This window comes from Dendropsophus ebraccatus, chromosome 2 (genome assembly GCF_027789765.1).
Source record: "Dendropsophus ebraccatus isolate aDenEbr1 chromosome 2, aDenEbr1.pat, whole genome shotgun sequence".
NCBI lineage: Eukaryota > Metazoa > Chordata > Amphibia > Anura > Hylidae > Dendropsophus > Dendropsophus ebraccatus.
The window spans coordinates 124,045,540-124,066,445 of record NC_091455.1 but is presented as its reverse complement, the minus strand read 5'-3'; the positions used below and the strand labels follow the sequence as shown (position 1 = coordinate 124,066,445).

At 43.2% G+C, this 20,906-nt stretch overlaps 1 protein-coding gene across 18 annotated transcripts in view; it reads right to left on the bottom strand.

The window, feature by feature from the left end:
• Window positions 1-5,213: 5,213 nt before the first annotated feature.
• LOC138783479 (uncharacterized) overlaps window positions 5,214-20,906 on the bottom strand; it is a 24,284-nt gene continuing 8,591 nt past the window's right edge. For 13 of the 18 annotated variants that reach the window (XM_069958214.1, XM_069958219.1, XM_069958226.1 and 10 more), the window contains exons 3-8: window positions 19,228-19,310; window positions 18,181-18,288; window positions 16,746-16,865; window positions 11,280-11,421; window positions 9,191-9,341; window positions 5,214-8,042 (exon numbers count right to left, since the gene is read on the bottom strand). In XM_069958214.1, the coding sequence (XP_069814315.1) occupies window positions 7,364-8,042; window positions 9,191-9,341; window positions 11,280-11,421; window positions 16,746-16,865; window positions 18,181-18,288; window positions 19,228-19,299 (1,272 nt within the window). In that variant the 5' untranslated portion in view covers window positions 19,300-19,310 and the 3' untranslated portion in view covers window positions 5,214-7,363. The remainder of the gene's footprint in view (window positions 8,043-9,190; window positions 9,342-11,279; window positions 11,422-16,745; window positions 16,866-18,180; window positions 18,289-19,227; window positions 19,311-20,906) is intronic. The other 5 variants (XM_069958228.1, XM_069958231.1, XM_069958229.1 and 2 more) reach the window with 1 other exon arrangement.

The following is a 20,906-nucleotide window of genomic DNA, read 5'->3' as shown; positions in this document are numbered from 1 at the left end:
GTGTACCCTGAGGTACGCTCACACAGTTTGTAGAATTTCACTCCATACCGTCATCTCTTATTGGGACGGTACTGGCGGAAAAGACGTTTCTGGGGGGGCAGCGTACGCTACGCTACCCCCAGACACGTAACTGGATGATGAGGATGAATGGAGGAAAGAAGGATCCCCCCATTCATCCTCACTGGCTGTTTCGGTGTTGGAGGCAATAATAACATATTCCTCTGACACCGAAAACACCCTGGGGGCAATCTTTATACGGGGATTGGTATATGGGGTATGTAGTGGTGTAGTGTCAAACTTTATTCAATGTAGTGTGGTGTAATGTAGTGTTTTTTACGTGTTTTTTTACAGTAAGTATAAAAAAAAACCTACGCCAACAAAGGAGTTGCTGATAAATGCCGCACTTATGTGCGGCACTTATAAGCAGACCGTGGCAGTAGAATATAGAAAAAAAACACCCTACGCCAAAAAGGAGGAGTTGCTGATTAGCAGCGCACTTTCGTGCGATGCTGATCAACACTCAGCGGCGATAGGGTGCGGAAAATAGAAAAAAAAAATTTGAAAAAAAAACAAAAAAAAACTTTTTCTACATTCTGAACATCCCTGTAGCTGCTGATAAGTGTATTACACATATCAGCCGCTAGGGGGCAGCAGAGCGCAAAATACGGAAAAAGCCCGGAAGACGCTGATCAGGAGCCCGGGACAGGTGAGTAATGTACAAATACCTGCTCTGGACCCCTCGGCTACCTAGCTGAGGGGTCCAGGGCAGGTATTTACTATTTTGTGGGACTCTGATCGCCGTGCCACCGGCCCGATCGCCGTGAACGGCCGGCCGGTACCGGACAGCCGTTCACGGCGATCGGGCCGGTGGCACGGTGACCACCATTACTTTTTACAGTAATGGCAGTCGGTGCCGTCCTCGGACAGCACCGACCGCCATTTTTTTCCGGGTCATCGATGACCCGGAAAGGTTCCGATCGCCGCTATTGGCTGATCTGAATTGATCAGCCTATAGCGGCGATCGTAAGCACGGGGGGTGTTAACCACCCCCCGTGCCGTGAAGCTAAGATGGCCTGCTATGATTTATAGCAGGCCATCTTCCCCGATCGCTGTGTGCGAACACGCAGCGATCGGGGAAACATCGGGCGTAAATTTACGCCCTGATGCGCCAAGTACCAGGGCGCGAGGGCGTAAGTTTACGCCCGATGTCGTTAAGGGGTTAAAAAGTTCTTTGCTTTATTCCAATATCAGCATTAGAGGTAGAGAATACAGCGAGCTGTGTGGTCTTATAGGTATAGAGCGTGCTGTGTGGGTGGGTGGGACCACAATGAAATTATAAAGTACTGCAAATAATTCAGTAACACAACGAAACTGCAATGTGTGAACACAGCATAGATGCTCTGCAACAGCTTTGGGCTGGGAATAGGCAGGGTGGGGGACTGTGATGAACAGCTGAGGGAAAGCATTGCATTCTGGAACCTGTAGTACTGAGTAAATCTGCTCAACCAGGACGTGCAGAAACACAAAACAGAACAAAACCCCACCAAAACAAATGGATTTTTGGTTTCAAAACTGAGATAGACAGGTTAGTATTGTTATATGTTTCTGCAGAAGTTTCATTTTTTTTCTACCTCTACCTGGAGTTCCCCTTTAACCCCTTCAAGACCAAGCCTATTTGCACCTAAAAGACCAGGCTCATTTTTCAAAATCTGACCTGTCTCACTTTATGCGCTTATAGCTCAGTGATGCTTTAACGTATGCTAGCGATTCTGAGACTGTTTTTTCATCACATATGGCACTTTATATTAGTGGCAAAATTTGGTCACTACTTTGTGTGTTTTTTTGTGAAAAACATCAAAATATCATGAAAAATTAAAAAAATTAGCATTTTATGAACTTTAAAATTCTCTGCTTCTAAAAAAAGAAAGTCGTATCACATAAATTAGTTACTAAGTCACATTACCAATATGTCCTCTTTATTCTGGCTTCATTTCATAAACATATTTTACTTTTTTAGGGTGTTACAGGATTTAGAAATTTCCCTAACTGATTTTTTTAGGGACCAGTTCTTTTCTTAAGTTGATTTAGGAGGCTTGTATACTGGAAACCCCCATAAGTGACCACATTTTGGAAACTACACACCTTAAAGAATAATCTAGGGGTATAATGAGCACTTTAACCCTACAGGGGCTGGAGGAAAGTATTCACCATTAGGCCGTAAAAAAATTTAAAATTTCCAATAATATATACGTTTAGATTAAAGTTTCTCATTTTGAAAAGGAACACGAGAAAAAAAAACACCAAAATTTGTAACGCATGTTCTCTTGAGTACTACGGTACCCCATATGTGGGCGTAAACCACTGTATGGGCACACAGCGGGGCTCAGAAGCAAGGGAGCGCCAATTAGCTTTTCCATTGCAGATTTTGCTGAAGAAGTTTCCGAGCGCCAGGTGCATCTGCAGTGCCCCTGTAGTGTCAGCAGAGAGAAAAACCACCATAAGTCACCCCATTTTGGAAAGTACACCCCTCAAAGAATTCATCTTGGGGTAGGATGAGCATTTTGACCCCACAGGTGTTAGAGGAAAGTATTCAAAATTAGACAGTAAAAATGAAAAACTCTAATTTTTCCAATAATATGTTCGTTTAGTTTGAAATTTCTCAATTTCACGAGGAACAAGAGAAAAAAAGTACCCCAAAATTTGTAAAAAGGTACCTCATATGTGGGCAACCACTGCATGGGCACACAGCGGGGCTCAGAAGGAAAGGAGCGCCAATTAGCTTTTTCAATGCAGATTTTGCTGAAGTAGTTTCTGAGTGCCAGGTGTTGGTTTTGTTTGAAATTTCTAAATTTCACAAGGAACAAGGTACCCCAAAATCTGTAACGCAGGTTCTCCTGAGTACAACAGTACCCCATATGTTGGTATAAACCACTGTATGGGCACACAGCAGGGCTCAGAAGGGAAGGAGCGCCAATTTGCTGGAGCAAAACCGCAGCTAGTAATAGTTATTAGAATAGCGCAGTTACTAAAATAAAAAAATGAGATTACAGGTAATGTGAGGTGGTTACGGACAGTATGGGGTGGTTCCGGGTAATCTGGAGGTGGTTACGGGCAACCTGGGGTGGTTCCGGGTAATCTGGAGGTGGTTACGGGCAACCTGGGGTGGTGACGGGTAATCTGGGGTGGATACGGTCAACATGGGGTGGTCACGGGCAACCTGCTGTGGTTACGGCAACCTGGGGTGGTTAGAGGCAACCTGGGGTGGTTAGAGGCAACGTAGGGTGGATGCGGACAACCTGCTGTGGTTACAGACAATCTAGGGTGGTTACAGGCAACCTGCTGTGGTCACGGGCAACGTAGGGTGGTTACAGACAATCTGGGGTGGTTACGGATGAAGTGAAGTGCTAATAGGTAATTTGAGGTGGGTACCTGTAATCTGGCGTGGTTACGGGCAATCTGGAGGGGGTCACTGGCAATTTGGGGTGGTTAGAGGCAAGGTGCGGTGGTCAGAGGCAAGGTGCGGGGTTACAGACAATCTAGAATTGTTACGGATAGATTGAAGTGCTTATAGGTAATCTGGATTGGGTACATGTAATTTGGGGTGGTTACAGGCAATCTGGGGTGATTACGGACAATCTAGAGGGGGTCACTGGCAACGTGCGGTGGTTACGGGCATTGTGCGGTGGTTACGTGTAATCTGGGGGGTTACGTGCAATCTGACATGAATACGGACAACCTGGGGTGGTTACGGGCAATTTGCAGTGGTTACGGGTAATCTGGGGGGGGTTAGGGGTAATTTGGGAGTAAACTGCAATTATTACTATAATAAAAAGTGTGTGTTTTATTTTTTTGTATGTTTGTCACTTTTTGTACTTTACACATTTTCACTGTATTACTATGATTACTGTGATATTTTCTATCACAGTAATCATAGTTCAGTGACAGAGACCAAATTGGTCTCTGTCACTTTAAATTTTCAGAGTTGGCTGGTTGTGGAGCGCATGCGCACTTCATAACCAGCCAGGACGTCGAGGAGGAAGGAGCTCCCAGGATCAGGTGAGTATATGGGGAAGGGGGGGTTACTGGGGGGGCGACAGTATCACTTTTTATCACCTGTCACCAATCATTCATGGTGTCAGGGGATAAAGAGTGCTGGGGAGCACATGGCACAAGCGATCAGCGGTATATAGTATTTACCGCTAATCGCTTGTACCTGGACCTCACAGGGGGGTTCCCGATCACTGTCCCATGCTCTTCGCTACCTCCGGTGGCGGAGAGCATGGGGCTTTCATTCATTTTTACTTGGAAGTGATAGCGGCGGCCATCTTGGATCTGATGGCCGCCGCGTGGAAGGGGGGTTAGTGATCGGGGCACTAGGGGGGCTGATCTGGGGGCTGATTTTACTTATTTCATCTCCCCCCACCGTGAATTCACGGTGGGGGGAGATGAAATACAGCGGCGGCACCGGCCCATTAGTGACCACCGTATCGGCGGTCACTAAGGGGTTAATGGGGGTCAGCTTCGGGATCGCAGCTGATTCTCATTATCTCCGGTGCTGTACTCAGAAGAGAGCGGGATCGCTATCCCTGCAGCGATCCCGCTCTCATCATTAACCCCGTCAGTAACAGGAACGTATATATACATTCCTACTGCACGGGGTATGTGCAATAGGAACGTATATATACATGTTACTGACGTGAAGGGGTTAAATAAGAATGATTTGGCTTCACTTCACTTCCTGGTTGAGGGTTCAGGGGGGAAAGATGGAGAAGAGGTGCAGATGGGTGATTGAAGCATATTACTAAAAACTGTATAATGTGTGTCATTTATTGAAAAAATGCATTTTACCTGAATTGCCCTTTAATATCTGAGGCAAGTTTAAAAACACATAGGACCAATGTTACAGATGGAAACTTGAAGCATCAGGCTTCAAATTTCTTGCCTACAGGACCTGGAAGAGAAGGAAGTGAGTAAAGGGTGGCACATTGCCACTCACAGCTCATGACTGAGCTAGACCCCCTCCACTTTGCCCTGCCATTGTTAGAGGATTCTAACATTGGCATTGGACAAAGGAGGGGGACAGACATAGGGAATTCAGGCTATGGGAAGAATATGAGCACATTAATGATTGTTTTTGAAAGGGCTAAGTAGTTGATTACCTTCACATGTCAAAACTATTGACAAAATTAGAACAAGGAGAAAAATAAGTTTGCAGAATTTTTTTTATTAAACATAACTGTTAGACAATGTGAAAATACTGTGTGAACTCTAATAAAATGTGCCGGTCCACTTTCCCATCAGTAGAGAAAAAAAAGCCTATTCTTATATTTTACAGTCCAAAAGTGAACCATATGACCCAGAAGGCTTACATATCACTTTTTACCAACATGCAGCAATAGTAGAAAATAAGTGCTCTTTGTTTGAACCAAAGATTTTTAAAGTTTATGGAAAAGACAACTATCAGTGAACCGTAATACAGGTAAGATCTAATAAAAACTCTGCATAATTTCCATGTGACCTTCTTTATTGCAGAAGTAGGCCAAATTTTTAACCAATGTTTTTGCCCTCTGGCCAACATTTGTGTTGTCTAAAAAACATACTGAAGAGCATGGCTGCATGCACACATCCAATGGTCTTTGCGTGAAACATTTATGCTACAAAAGTACAATGTAATCAATTGGTTTTACCATTGGAAGTCCTCAGGTTACAACATCATGCTGGTTGTGCTTAAACGTATTTAATTCTCCAAAATTATGTAGGTAAATAGACACAGGGCTCTGCTAGTACGGTGTTGCATCACATCCAAAACTTGCAACATCATGGCATCCATGGAAAGCAACAATAGGTATTAAATTCTACTTCCATTTTATCCACATTACAATGACAGACAACTGTAAGTGTGCATGCAGCTATTCTGGCAAACCTGCTAATAGTGTTACTTCACACCTTAGGGACCTAAAAACTTGTAAAACCATACAAGAAATAAAAAATAGCATTAATTTTTAATTCAAATCTCTCAGGCTAGCTGTACTTTAGGAGGAGGTTATAGTAGAAAGGAGGGGTTTCCAGTGCACTACCTGCTGCCGTACCCTCTGGAGCATGTGCTATGCAATAAAATACATATTATTGGTAGGCTCTGTAGAAATACCTTCTACATTTGTAAGCTCAGATAAATTATTGTATGTACATGGACATAAGATATATAATATCATATGAATCTATGTCACAAACAGTCAGCACAAACAGATGCATTCAATCATGCTAATAATGGAATTCTTTCTGTGGACCAAGGCCCTTGCTAACTGCATAAGTGCTTTCCCATGTTTGCAGCCTTTATATGTTGCAAAAAAAAACTGGGTTTATTTACTTGGACAACGCATATTAATTCTAGCTCCTAGGTTAATCAATTGTGGAGAGGTGGATTAGTGCACCATTCACAACAGCATAAGTGGCACCATACCCCACCAAGATATTGGAAAATCAACCACTGAAAAGGATTAGGTCAATTCAATCCAACAAAGTAGACTGTATATACGTTAAGCAAGTAAGATCACCAAGAGTGTAAAGACACATATATGGGCCAATAAGAACAAAGCATTTTTAAAGCAAGCAATGGGCCTGCTCCACATTAAGAACATTAGTAGTAAAATCCTATGCATGTACCTAATTTTGACGACATTGTTTATTCAGATATATATTTTATATTAATTTCCTGTATTTTAAAATATATGTTTCTCTATATAGAATTTCACTATCTTTAGGTTAATGTATGTGCGTGGGTCCATTTATCAGATGTATCAAATATTGAAGGTATTTCTTGCAACAGTGTGGAACTGTACTTTAGTTTTTAGATTCTTGGGGGGGGGGGGGGGGGGGGTTTACAAAAAAAAAAAAAAAAAAATTTTTGGTAAGTTGGTGTTCAACACAATATCGCACAATGTGCTATGTTGGAGGACTGTGACTGTTTGAAGGCCATCCACTGCCCCTAATTAGGCATCCATTAGCGTTTGGTTGCTTGTCCCTAAATTTAAAATTTCAAAAGGAGTCATAAGACCAACAGAAACAGAGGTGGTGGGTGGCCGGAACACAGCCCTAGTCCACACATCCACCGTTACCTAACAAGGCATACCTCAGCCTGCGAATAAGGTCATTTATTGGAAGACTGTCATAAAGCACTTCAGCTCCATAATGCAAACTTGCATTTATAAAGATAAGCATAACCATAAAACTGGTAACATTAGAATTGCTAACATAGCATAACCATTTGTAAACAATAGTAACCTCTCAAATGTTATTGAAAAAAACATGTATTTTAAATTTTAGAAAATGAGTGGTACTCTCTTGTGGGAGAATAACTAGACAGTTATGGCCTTACATTTGGTGGATCAGAAAATTGTCTAAACTGGGAAGAGTATGTTGTTGGTGTAAAATCGGGCGATTCAGTAGAAGTCGAGCTTAGTAGCTCAAGAAAAGTGTACTGTGTACTGATTGAAGCACCCATTTGAGATTCATCATTCACATTTACAGAATGAGTAATGTGCTCAGTAGACATTCTTGGATTGCTTAATTCCAATCTTTGGCGTGGTAGGGCTAAATTACCACTTAGATGGTCAGAAATGTTTCTTTTCTGAAACATTTCTGTAAGCTTTTTAAGGGCTAGGAAGATATCTACGTTGTCTGGTATAGGATGTGGTTTTGCAAAAAAGTCCAGGAGTTCAAAAACTGCAGGGATAGAAACCCATTGCCTTTCCTCAGGCAGTTGCCTTATTCTTTCTGCAATAGAATAAGATAACTGATCCCAGTGATCTTCCCTGTCTACCCTTTTAATCATACTTAAGGCTTCTGTTTCTATTGCAGTTGCCACAATACTTCGTGGTGCAGATTTGGAGCTTAAACGCCCTCTACGGGCTCCGCCACCTGAGGCTACAGGAGGCTGGTCTCTGCGAGGCTTACTAGAATGCGATGGCCCAGCAGTTGCCTCCTGGGACATTCCAGCTTCATCACTTGATCCAGAAGATCCAGCAGAAATGTTACCTTCAGTACTGAAAATAGATATAAGTAGTTAATTAAGATGCAAAAAAGCTTATATATTTATATATATATATACATACATACAGCAATGCAACTGTGTCAATAATCTATTTCATTATAGAAGTTTGTATTGATTGAGTGTGTGTGCATGTGTACCACTGCAGTAGTGTGTAATGTGCTTAGCTTCAAACAAACTCTTGCAATTGATGGGTTTGCGGGGTAAAAGAAATTGCAAATGTGTCTATCCCCACTAGACACATTAAACTAACCGCTTCAAAAGAGGGGCAGCAAAATGATAAGATCTTTGGAGGTGACACATTTCTTAGAAAGTGTCACCAAGCTGACAGCAGAGAAAACTGTAGTTCAGTAATTTTTATTATTTAAATTGGCTAAAATTAGAGAAAGATGTTATTTGAATAAATCCTAAAATTTACAAATCTTTGAAAATATTGTATTGTCCAGATATTGCCAGAAAAACATATATTGATCAGAGGGTCCTATACTGCATTGATTAGATTACAGTTTATGCGTACTGTTTGAAAATTAAAGCGACTCTGTACTCACAATTTGACCCCCCCCCCCCCCCCAAACCGCTTGTACCTTCAGATAGCTGCTCTTAATCCAAGATCTTTCCTGGGGTCTGTTCAGCAGGTGATGCAGTTATTGTCCTAAAAAACAACTTTTAAACTTGTAGCCCCGTGCCCTACACGCGTGGCCTAGACTGTGTATGCATTAGGCTGGCACAACCTCTCGGTCCCTCCTCCCCGCCCTCCTCATCATTAGGAATGCTCCAGGCAGATTGCCTACTATTCGTCAGCCCGACACATGGATTGCTGGATTGTTAAGACACCTATGCAATGTTCAGACAGGAGAAAATGTCCTAGGGGCATTCCTAATGATGAAGAGGGCGGGGAGGAGGGACGGAGGGGTGGTGCAAAGTTAGGGCACAGATATTCTAAGCCACGCCACATAGGGCACAGGGCTGCAAGTTTAAAAGTTGTTTTTTTTTTAGGACAATAACTGCATCACCTGCAGAACGGACCACAGGACAGATCTTGGATTAAAAGCAGCTATCCGAAGGTACAAGTGGTTTGGGGGGGTCAGATTGTGGGTACCAAGTCACTTTAAAAATTAGGGAGCATAATTTAAAAACACCTACTCTCTCAGCTGTTGTCCAGTTTTCAAAAATTGAAGCTGGTCATAATACGCTGGTTTTTTACGGGTTGGTGATGAGCCACTTTTACCAGCGTTGTTCTCATACTTTCTGAACTGATCACGGACGGACCTCCAACAGGTTTTTACACCCTTCCCTGTTTACAAAATAGGAAAAAAAAAGGTAAAAAAAACCTTTACATACACAGAATAGCAATTAACCCCTTCAAGCCCTTTGATGCACAAAAGTCTGGGTCAAATTAATGCAATGTTCCTCCCCGCCTTCTAAGAGCCAAAGCGCTTTTATTTTCCCACCTACAGGGCTGGTTGGGGTGTCATTTATTGCACCATGATCTCTAGTTTTTATTAATATCATATTGGTGTAACAGAAAAATTTTGATTGCTCTTTATTAAGCAATCCTGGTGCGTTTTTTTTGTTTCTGTTTACTGTGCGGGAACAATAATGTTGTATTTTAATAGATCGGACAATTCCGTACACTACGATATGCAATATGTTTATTTATTTATATTTTTATAATGGGCAAGGGGGTCTTAAACTTTTCTTGGGAGGGGGTTTATAAGGGGTTTTTCTTAATACTTTTCAAAACTTTTTTATTACACTTTTTTTTTTTACACTTTTATCACCGTAAAATATGCAATCATTAGATTGCATATACTGATCTATGCTATGCCATAGCATAGATCAGTGTTATCGGCGATCTATGTATAGAGCCTGCCTGAGAGCAGACTCTATACATGGATCGCCGATCTGACAGGACAGAGGTAAGGAGCATACCCCCGCTTGTCGGCACGGCTGCGGGGTCCCGATCACTCAGTGACAGATGCTTGATCTGTCACTGAGCACCTTAAACACAGTTATCGCAGTAGATCGCGGCGTTCAAGGGGTTAATAAGAGTCTCTCATTACCTCCGGCCCGGACATAGATTTAGGGGCATCGCTCTGTCTGCAGCTCTCCTGCTCACATCACAAAACCCCCGTCATTGTAGGAACGTATATATACACTCCTACAGCACGGGGTATGTGCAGTAGGAACGTGTATACAGTATACAAATTACTGATGCGAAGGGGTTAAAATATGGACATTATATTTGGAAATGTTATTAGAAAATACATCTACAATGTCATAGTGTCATATCTACAGCGGGTATTGCTTGGGATACAGGGAATGAGTCAATTGATATAGCAAATAGTGTCAGCAGGGCAGAAATAAATAAAATAATTAAAAACCCTTAACTTATATATAACAAACTAACATAGATATAATCTAGTAAACAAAGTAGATGAGGGCACTCACCCATATGTTGCAAAGTTTCTTTCCTTATTCAAGTGTGCAGTTTAACGCTGTGAAGCGGTATGGCGTCTGCCCACACAAGAGATGTCTCATGGAAATTTTAAATTGCACACTTGAATAAAGAAACTTTACAACATATGGGTGAGTGCCCTCATCTACTATATGTTTACTGGACTGTTTTACAAATGTACATGTGTGAGGAGAACCCCTATTGCAGTATATTGCTAGTCCACATTGTATGTCGCTAGTCTGCTACTAACTAATCTGTGATTTGATGTTATGAGTGGCCAAAATGTATGACAATGCCCAGCGCTGTAATGAAGAAGACACCCAGCTCTGTCATTACAGTGCCCTGCAGATTCACACAGTTCCACCACTACCAGCATCATATCACAGATGCTGACCATGCAAGTGTGAATGCCCTTCCATATCCATGTTCCTTTGAAATGCAGAACTGAAAAATTACCACATATAAACTAAAAAATGGCACAACAGAGTTTGGTAATTCATCAGCAACTAGAAACTATAGAGGCAATGATGGCCATTACAATGGAATTGCATTGTAGGCCACATTTGCACACTAATGCTCTGTGCAGACGGAGAAAAAGTAGAATTCCAGCAGGCTTCCAGTCATAATGACAGTCTGTAGGAGACTCGAGTGCCTCCTGTCTCCATGGTGAAGAGCAAACATGTTTATTCTTCAGTAAAGAGACGCTGAGAGAGGAGGTGTGCGAGCCACCTATAGCCTGTCAAATATTATATATATATATATATATAAAATTACCTATTTGTTTCTTGGTTTGGTTAGGAAGTGTGTCACACTCTAGGTATAGAGTTAAGATAATAGTCTTCCATGCATTTGCCTTATGCCGCCGATCATTATATTTAGGATCATTTGTGTTCCACAGGCACGGATGATCTTCAAGCTTTATCCAAGAAATTAAATGAAACAATAAATTAAAGCACTATTGACATAGCATATGGGCAAAATCTTTAATAATGTCATCACTGGGTATAATATTTTGAGGAGTCATATTATATACTTGCATGACTGTCCAGTATATAATGTAAGCTAAGAAAAATTCTCCAAAATTAACATTTAGGCAATGAGCCTACTAACCAAATTAGATTAAAATGGCTGCATGACCTAAATACACCAAAGCTGCAGCTACAGCTGAACGTCCTAACACCACAGCTGCTGTAGACTGTTTCAAAAAACACATCTGCAACAGAAACGCTTACCCCACAGCTGCTGCTGAAAATCCTACAACCACAGTTGCTGCTGAAAATCCTACAACCACAGCTGCTGCAGAACCTACTACAACCACATTGTACCCCATAAGGCCTCTCTGCAGAACATTGTACCCCATGACCGCTCCCCGCATAACATTGTACCCCATGACAGCTCTCTGCAGGGCATCCTCCCCCCGCCACACGCAAAATGCCACTCTGCACAGCTCCCCCCCCCCCCCATTACTCCACTCTGCTGAAAATACACCCCACATGCAGGGGCGCAACTAGAAATGCCTGGACCCCATAGCAAACTTTTGATTGGGGACCCCCCCTTGACTGACCACTATGCCATCAACACACCCAGCTCTACACAGGTTCTGTACTCCATATACATTACAGTGAAGTTATATTAAGTGACTCACAGGGGACAAACTTCTTCCCTTTTCATTTTCTTCTCCATCTGCCCTGGGCCATCATAAGAACTTCTACCAACCACGAATCAACTGAATCTGCCAGACAGACATATTAGGCCCTTCACTCTGGCACCATCCTCATCTCTCTACAAACTGCACATCATTCAGTGCGTAGCCCTAACTCTTTGTAATATGTGTGTGTGTGTGATTATTATTAATATATATACAGTGGTGCCTTGGATTACGAGCATAATTTGTTCCGGGGCCGTGCTTGTAATCCAAATCCACTTTTAAACCAAAGCAAATTTCCCATAAGAAACCACTGATATGCAGACAATTGGTTCCACACCACAAAAATAATGATTTATTATTATGAATAACATGTAGAACAGATGAAACAAACAATGAGAAACAGCAGAATATGTGATATTATAAGTTACTGTACAGTAATAGAGAGGATGGGAAACACAAGGGCGGACAGAGACTGCAGGGAGCATGAAGGAATGAGCAGGGCAGATGTGGGCACATACATGCAGCACTCTCTGTCTGGGGAGAGAGGGGTTACAGCTATGAAGAGATTACCTCCACAGTCCTGTCCTCTGATGTGAGCCCCAACCTGAAGTGGATCTGCCATGATTTGGAAGGTGAGGGAGACTTCCATGGTCGGTGGACAGTGCTGTATACCTCGCTATGCAGACAATGCCCCTACCCCACTCGCGCTCCCAACCAGTACAGGGAGCTCTTAAACCAAAGCAATGCTCTTAATCCAAGTCAGAATTTTGAAAAACTGTGAGCTCTTAAACCAAAACGCTCTTAAACCAAGTTACTCTTAAACTAAGGTACCACTGTATATTATATATATATACACACACATACATCCCTAGTATATGCCCCCCCCCGTGTAGACACCTTATAGATGGTACCTTGTTCAGTCTTCCATATAGATGGCCCCATGTGCATGTACTATAGTAGATAGCCCCCCTGTGTGTAGTCCCTTTATAGTAAATGACATCCTCTGTGCATCCCCTATAGTATATGGCCCCCCTTCTAGATGGCCCCTCTGTGTAGTCCACTATACTAGATGCCCCCCCCACTGTGCATCCCCTATTATATAAGCAACCCCTGTGTTGTCCCCTTTATAAATGCCCCTATCCTCTGTGTATCCCGGCTCTGTGTAGTTCACTTAGAATTGCCCCCCTCTGTGTAGTTCCCCTTACATATGGCCCCCTATGTGTAGTCTCTTATATATGGCCCCTATCTGTGTATTCTCTCTTATAGGTGCCCCCCCCCCCCCTGTATATCCCGTTATAGATGACCCCCTCTAACACGCACTCCCCGTGCCGGAAGTACAGGCTGCGGGCGCACACTGAGCTCACTGCTACCTGGGATAGGATGGGACACCAGTGCGGTGGCATCCCGTCCTATCCCCGGGCAGCACAGGTAGAAGTGAGCTCAGTGTGCACCCGCGGCCTGTACTTCCGGCACGGGGAGTGCGTGTTAGAGACGCTCCCTGTGCCGGAAGTACTAGCCCCAGTAGAAGAACTGAAATTTTTCATCAACTGTGAAGATCTATATTGAAATATAACTTTTATTAAATTGTTAATAAAATGTGCGATAGTGTGAAATTAAAAACAAATGGTGTAACATAAGCTGAACTTCACTCTATAAATAAGAAGTTTAATCAGAGTAATATGTAGTGTCAGATGCAACTGCAGTATAATAGTCCAGAGGGGTGAACCGTATTAATGTCCCAGGGGCACTAAGCCTCTACCTCTCAGCTTTATGGACACAGTCCCATGTAACAGTTAGTGATATTGAGACAAGTTGTATTGTGTCTCTATTATGGCGATAAACAGTGATCGCTACTAACTTTTGGGTGAGCTAGATAGCAATATAAATGTAATGGGAAATGAACTCCCTTGTAGTACTCATACAGTAGCTCACCCAACTCTGATAGCAATTATATACAGATTTCACAGAGATTCACAAAAAGTTGTGATGACATCACTGAGACTGTCACTACTGTCACAGGTTATACTGCTGTATATCAGATCATTCGTACGTATATCGTACGAATTTTACAGTGATTCACAATTGTAATGATATCACTGGGACTCTGTCACTACTGTCACAGATAGACTGCTATGTATCAAATCATTCGTAGGTATATCGTACGGACCGTGTCCATAAAGCTGAGAGGTAGTGGCTTAGTGCCCCTGGGACATTAATACGGTTCACCCCTCTGGACTATTATACTGCAGTTGCATCTGACACTACATATTACTCTGATTAAACATCTTATTTATAGAGTGAAGTTCAGCTTATGTTACACCATTTGTTTTTAATTTCACACTATCGCACATTTTATTAACAATTTAATAAAAGTTATATTTTAATATAGATCTTCACAGTTGATGAAAAATTTCAGTTCTTCTACTAATATACATGGCGTGAAGATCTGGGGCTACCCTTGTGTATTGGGAAGTACTAGCCCCGGCGGACACTGACCTCGGGAGTTGCGGAATTCACGGGACACCGTCCACCCCCCAAACAGCTGCAGCACCTGGGTGGCCTGCTCGGCCGCCGGGTGCTGCAGGCTGTGTCACCCCCGGGGGCCCAGACGACGCCCCCCCTAATGTGGCGGAGCCCTGTGCTCCTCGGGCAGTTCGCTATCCTCCTACTAGGGCTGGGCGATAATGGCCTAAATCAATATCGCGGTTTATCATACATGTTGTTGCGGTAACGATAAATTGACCGATAATTATGACACACCCCTTTTGAAAGCCACACCCCTTTTGAAAACCCTATTTTCCAATGGTTATACAAATTTGAATCTATTCCATATAACAATGTGCAGCAAACTTCACAAGTAATACACAATGTTTTGGCATCTCCTACGCCATTTTCAAGTGGCACTTGAAAATGGCATAGAAGACGCCAAAATGTCATATATTACTTGTGAAGTTTGCTGTACATTGTTATATGGAATAAATTCACGTTTTCACGTTTGTATTGCCATCGGAGTGCTGCAGAGTATTTTTTACTAGCTGACTTGGTCAAAAGGTCTGGGATTTGTCTGCTGGCACCCACAGTTCGTTTAGTGTGCGGCCTATATTGTTAGCTATATATATCTATCTATCTATCCAGCATGTGTATATATATATATATATATATATATATATATATATATATATATATATATATATATATATATATATATATATATATATATATATATATATATATATATATACACACATACACACAGACAGGAGATAGATAGATAGATAGATTGAACTCCTGTTTATCTATCTCCTATCTATCCGCTTGAAAATGGTGGCGAGATGCCGCTGAAATGTTGCGCCCTGATGTTTTGCACTAGGCTTTAAAGAAATAAATCACAGATTTTTTTTCTCCGCTTACTCAAGAGTGCTGTGGATTCTCTATAATATATCTATCTACTTGTCTCCTATCTGTCTCCTATCTACTATTTATTATCTATCTATCTCCTGTCTGCCCTGTCTGTCTGTCTATATATATATATAGACAGTGTATGTATGTGTGTATATATATTATATACACACTGGGTAGATAGATAGATAGATAGATAGGACTCCTATCTATCTATCTCCTATCTATCCATCTCTCTCTCTGCCCCCAGTTACTGTCACATGCTGCCCTGCCCCCCCCTCTCCCGCACATACAGTTGGGGTCAGGTATAGGTCGGCACCTCCTTGCTCCCACTGGCAGCGCACTCTCTCTCCCGCACAGGAATCCTCGGCCCCTGTCACTCGGTCGGTGTCGGTGTAGCACAAATATCTGTGTCCCGGGCTGAGCGTCACACATGCCTGCTTCCAGCACAAAATCAAAAGATAACGGGGCGCCGAGGATTCCTGTGCGGGACAGAGTGCGGTGCCCATGGGAGTGAGGATGTGCCGACGTTTAGCTGACCCCCTGCAGCCACTGTATGTGTGGGAGGAGGGGGGGGGGGCAGGGCTCACTGTGCAGCTTCCAGAGAAGCTAGGAGAAGTGAGCCGGCCGGGCAGCAGCAGCATCAGCAGCGCTGAGCACACAGCACGCCTGTGCGCAGCCGGTCAGAGTGTTCCTCTTCAGCCCCCGCAGCAGGATCTTCCATACCTTGCATATGTGCGCCCTGGCTGGGATTGGGAGGTGAATCAGAGGATCAGCGAGGGAGATCTGAGGGGAGCAGAGCATGTGGCCGCCGGGTGAGGGGGAATACCGCAGATACCGTCCTGGCAGAGTTGAGGTCGGTTAACCGACGCCAGTGACGGTATCGGTATTTTGACGGTATACCGCCAAGCCCTACCTCCTACCCCACTCAGCCGTGACAGAAACGCTCTCCTTCCGCCCACTAGCACGTGGCGCTCCTCCGTCTCTGAAGGAGAAAGTCGCTCAGACCGCAGCATCGGGTGATAGCATTGCTGCGCCCCCGATCATGCTGCCCAGTTGCAGCCCCCCCAGCAATGCTATCACCCGATAGTGTCCTAGTGCCGGGGGTTGGTGGTGAAAATACCGTCTAACAGCACACCGATCCAAATAAGGTGCATAAAAATCACAAATAAAACTGCTTTTATTATACGTACCAACCCGATTAGACAGGAGACGTTGGACCCCATTTGGCTGTAACAGGCCACGTCGTCCAAGATTGCCTCCACGAATGAACAACTTGTCTTCTTCGTCTTCTTCTTCCGCCGGGCATGCCACTAAGGAGGAAGTGACGACATGTCAAATAAACTTTATTGCTCTGGCTGGTACACGAACAAATCCGCACTGAAACACACACAAACCTAACTGCGGATAATAAATAGTGGCAATTCCTATTTTTTGCTGTCCGACAGGCTTGATTGAGTCTGTTAGGGCTGCAAAAATTGGTCCTAGTATAGACCTGTTCAACTTAATGGACCTACCCTATTCTTGTTGGCTTTGTTGGAATCACACAGCTTGGCCGTGGATTGCGTCAGTCTGCGGGAATATAGTGGTGCATTATCCAGACTCTCCTATCAGGATTTGACATCTTTTCCAGGTGAACAGAACCCGGATAACACACGGCCAAGTCGTGCAATTCTAACGAAGCAAATTTACTGTTTAAAAAAAAAAAAAAAAAAAAAAAAAAAAAGGAAACAAATGGGAACAAAAAGCTTTTCAGGAACTATGGTGAAGGCGGCCTTACTCTTCTTGGCATAGGGAAGGCTTTTGGGGGGGGGGGGGGCGGCTTAAACAAATTATATATATATATATATATATATATATATATATATATATATATATATATATATATATATATATATATATATATATATACACACACACACACACAGTGGTGCCTTGGATTACGAGCATAATTCGTTCCGGGGCCGTGCTTGTAATCCAAATCCACTCTTAAACCAAAGCAAATTTTCCCATAAGTTCAATTGGTTCCACACCCCAAAAATAATGATTTATTATTCTGAATAACATGTAAAACAGATGAAACAAACATTCAGAAACAGCTGAATATGTGATATTATAAGTTACTGTACAGTAATAGAGAGGATGGGAAACACAAGGGCAGACAGAGACTGCAGGGAGCATGAAAGAATGAGCAGAGCAGATGTGGGCACATACATGCAGCGCTCTCTGTCCGGGGAGAGAAGGGTTACAGCTATGGAGAAATTACCTCCACAGTCCTGTCCCCTGATGTAAGCCCCAGCCTGAAGTGGATCTACCATGATTTGGAAGGTGAGGTAAGACTTCCTGGGTCAGAGTACAGTGCTGTAGACCCCGCTATGCAGACCATGCCCCTCCTCCACTCGCGCTCCAACCCAGTACAGGGAGCTCTTAAACCAAAGCAATGCTCTTAAACCAAGTCACAATTTTGAAAAACTGTGAGCTCTTAAACCAAAACGCTCTTAAACCAAGTTACTCTTAAACCAAGGTACCACTGTATATATAATTAAACACTTGTGGCATAGAGATCACACATGTTGAAAAATTTAAATGCCGGGGGGCTGAATAAACTCTTCATAACAAAAAGAATACCTTATTTCTGTCCATCTCCTGGGACTGACTTTCCTCATCAGCAAAACCGGTATCTGGTTTGTTTTCGGAAGTAGATGTTTTGACATTGCCAGGTGCTACACATGTTTCCTGTGACAAATTATATAAATAATAAATGTTGCCCACTGCCTCTCAGACCCATTATATGGGTCATTTATCAGTGGACAGAAACGCAAACTGAGAAGAGACAGCGATCATCTGGTGAACATGCAACTGATCAGTAATTGGCCAATCAAACTTTTTAACATGTTACATCTCTCCATGTAATTAGCTATACATCCAATACTTAGGGCCCTATAACAGAATAATAAACCTGCACATCAGCGCTCCATGTAATTAAGACAATGATCAAGTCTTTACTCTAGGTCCTGACCTAAATTCACTGTCCGCCGTCGCTACTTGTAACAGCGATGCACGGCCAACTGATAACCTTAAAAAAAAAACAAACACTAATTTATATACCTGTCAGAACTGTATCTTTGCGGAGCTTGATGTGCCCCTCGGCTCGTGCTGTGTGGCCAAGAAGGCGCTGATGTTCTTGTATTTGTTCTGTTTCTGTGTTTTGTTTTGCATTAGTCTGAACATAGGTTTATTCTGTCTGCTCACTTGAATTCATGGACACACCTGACTTCACCTGCTGAGTTCTGTCTGGCCATGTCATGGTTAATCTTTGTTTTAACCAGGCTCACCACACCTATGATTGGAGATCAGGGGAATGGTCCAGTTGTATTCTGGACAAGACCCCTGGTCTCCTATATAACACTCCCAGTCTGTATACTTTTTGCTGGTTATTGAGTTTGTCTGTGCCTGCTTCTGACTCTACTATTCTGTGTTTATTCTGACCCTTCTGCTTTGTATTTCTGACCTTCCTTGCTTGCTGCCTGCCCCTTTGCCTGTTTTTTTGACTACGTCTATTGGATCAGCCGATCATTGGGATAGTGTCACGGCCAGTGATTGGCTGAGCGGCTTAAGCTCCATAAGTGAGCTCAATTTAGCAGATCGGTGCTCGCTTCCACCAAGTCAAAATACCTTGTCCTCTGCATCAAGTGCCTGGCAAGTGACAGCTGTTCCTGCTTGCAAACCAGAAGCATATTCAGCCATTGTTTTATTGCCTATTGTGACATAAAAACAATTAGATTACATTTTTGGACATCTGAAAATAACTTTTTATGCATTTTATTCTCCCTTTGCAGGAAATTAACCCCTTAAGGACCGAACCTGAAATGGCCTTAAAGGGACTCTGTACCCACTGTGCTACCCCCCCCCCCCCCCTTACTACTTATACCTTTTTGTAGCTTATGTGAAGTCCTTCCAGCAGGTATGTTTGGCCACGCAGGTTGTGCTTTCATGATGCAGAAAAACAAACTTTAGTTGAGGAGATGCCTAGGGAAGCGCCACCTGTGTGGTGTTGTGCGCCTCTGCCCCTGCCTCCCGTTCCGCTCTCACAGGAATCTTTGGCATTGCGCATGCGCGTACTTTTAACCCCCAGCGCTGCTGCAGTGACGTTGGCAGGTCAGCGCTGCCTCTGTGGTGTTTCTTCTGCGCGTCGTCAACGCCCTGTAGTAGTGATGCGCTTGTCCCTACACCACCTCTCATGTATGTCAGCACCCCCAAACCCCTGCATACTATGTTTCCACCCACTTGTCCCTGCACCGCCTTTCATGTCTGTCAGCACGCCCCCCCCCCCTCGCATACTCTGTTACTATGAGTCTTCTTCTCGGCTTCTGTGCCGTTGCGATCGTATTCCGCGCAGTGACGCGACTGACCTTCTTAGTGACTGCGCCTGCGCGAAATACGATCGCAATGGCGCAGAAGCCAAGAAGAGGACTCATAGTAACATAGTATGCGGGGGACGCTGACAGACATGAGAGGCTGTGCAGGGACGAGCGTGTCACTACTACAGGGCGTGGACGACGCGCAGAAGAAACACCACAGAGGCGGCGCTGACCTGCTAATGTCACTGCAGCAGTGCCGGGGGTCAAAACTACGGCACATGCGCAATGCCAAGGATTCCTGTGAGGGTGGGCAGAGGGCGGAACAGGAGGCAGGGGGAGAGGCGCACAACACCACACAGGTGGCGCTTCCCTAGGGCACGAAGGCTCGCTGCCCCGCCTCTTTCACACGGCATCTCCTCAACTAAAGTTTGTTTTTCTGCATCATGAAAGCACAACCAGCATGGCCAAACATACCTGCTGAAAGGACTTCACATAAGCTACACAAAGGTATAAGTAGTTGGGAGCGGCAGCACAGTGGGTACAAAGTCACTTTAAGGACCGAGGCAAATTTTATGAATATGACCTGTGTCACTTTATTCATTAATAACTTGGGAATGCTTTTACCTATCCGTCTGATTCTCAGACTGTTTTCTCGTGACATATGATACTTTACATTTCTGGTAAATTGGAATCTTTATGAAAAAAAACAAACTAACATGAAAAATTGCATTTTTCCAACTTTAAAACTTTTCGGCTTATACAAAAAATGGTTATGCCACATACATTATATATTAAATAGCATTAGCAAAATGTCTACTTTATGTTGGCTGCATTTATTAAAATATCTTTTTTTTTTTAGACAATAGAAAGCTTAAAACATTAGCAGCAATTTTACAAATTATCAGTAAAATTTGAGAATCAGATATTTTTAGGGACCTGTTCAGGTTTAGGTTATGTTCACACTACGTAAAAGTATGGCCGTTGTTGCCGATG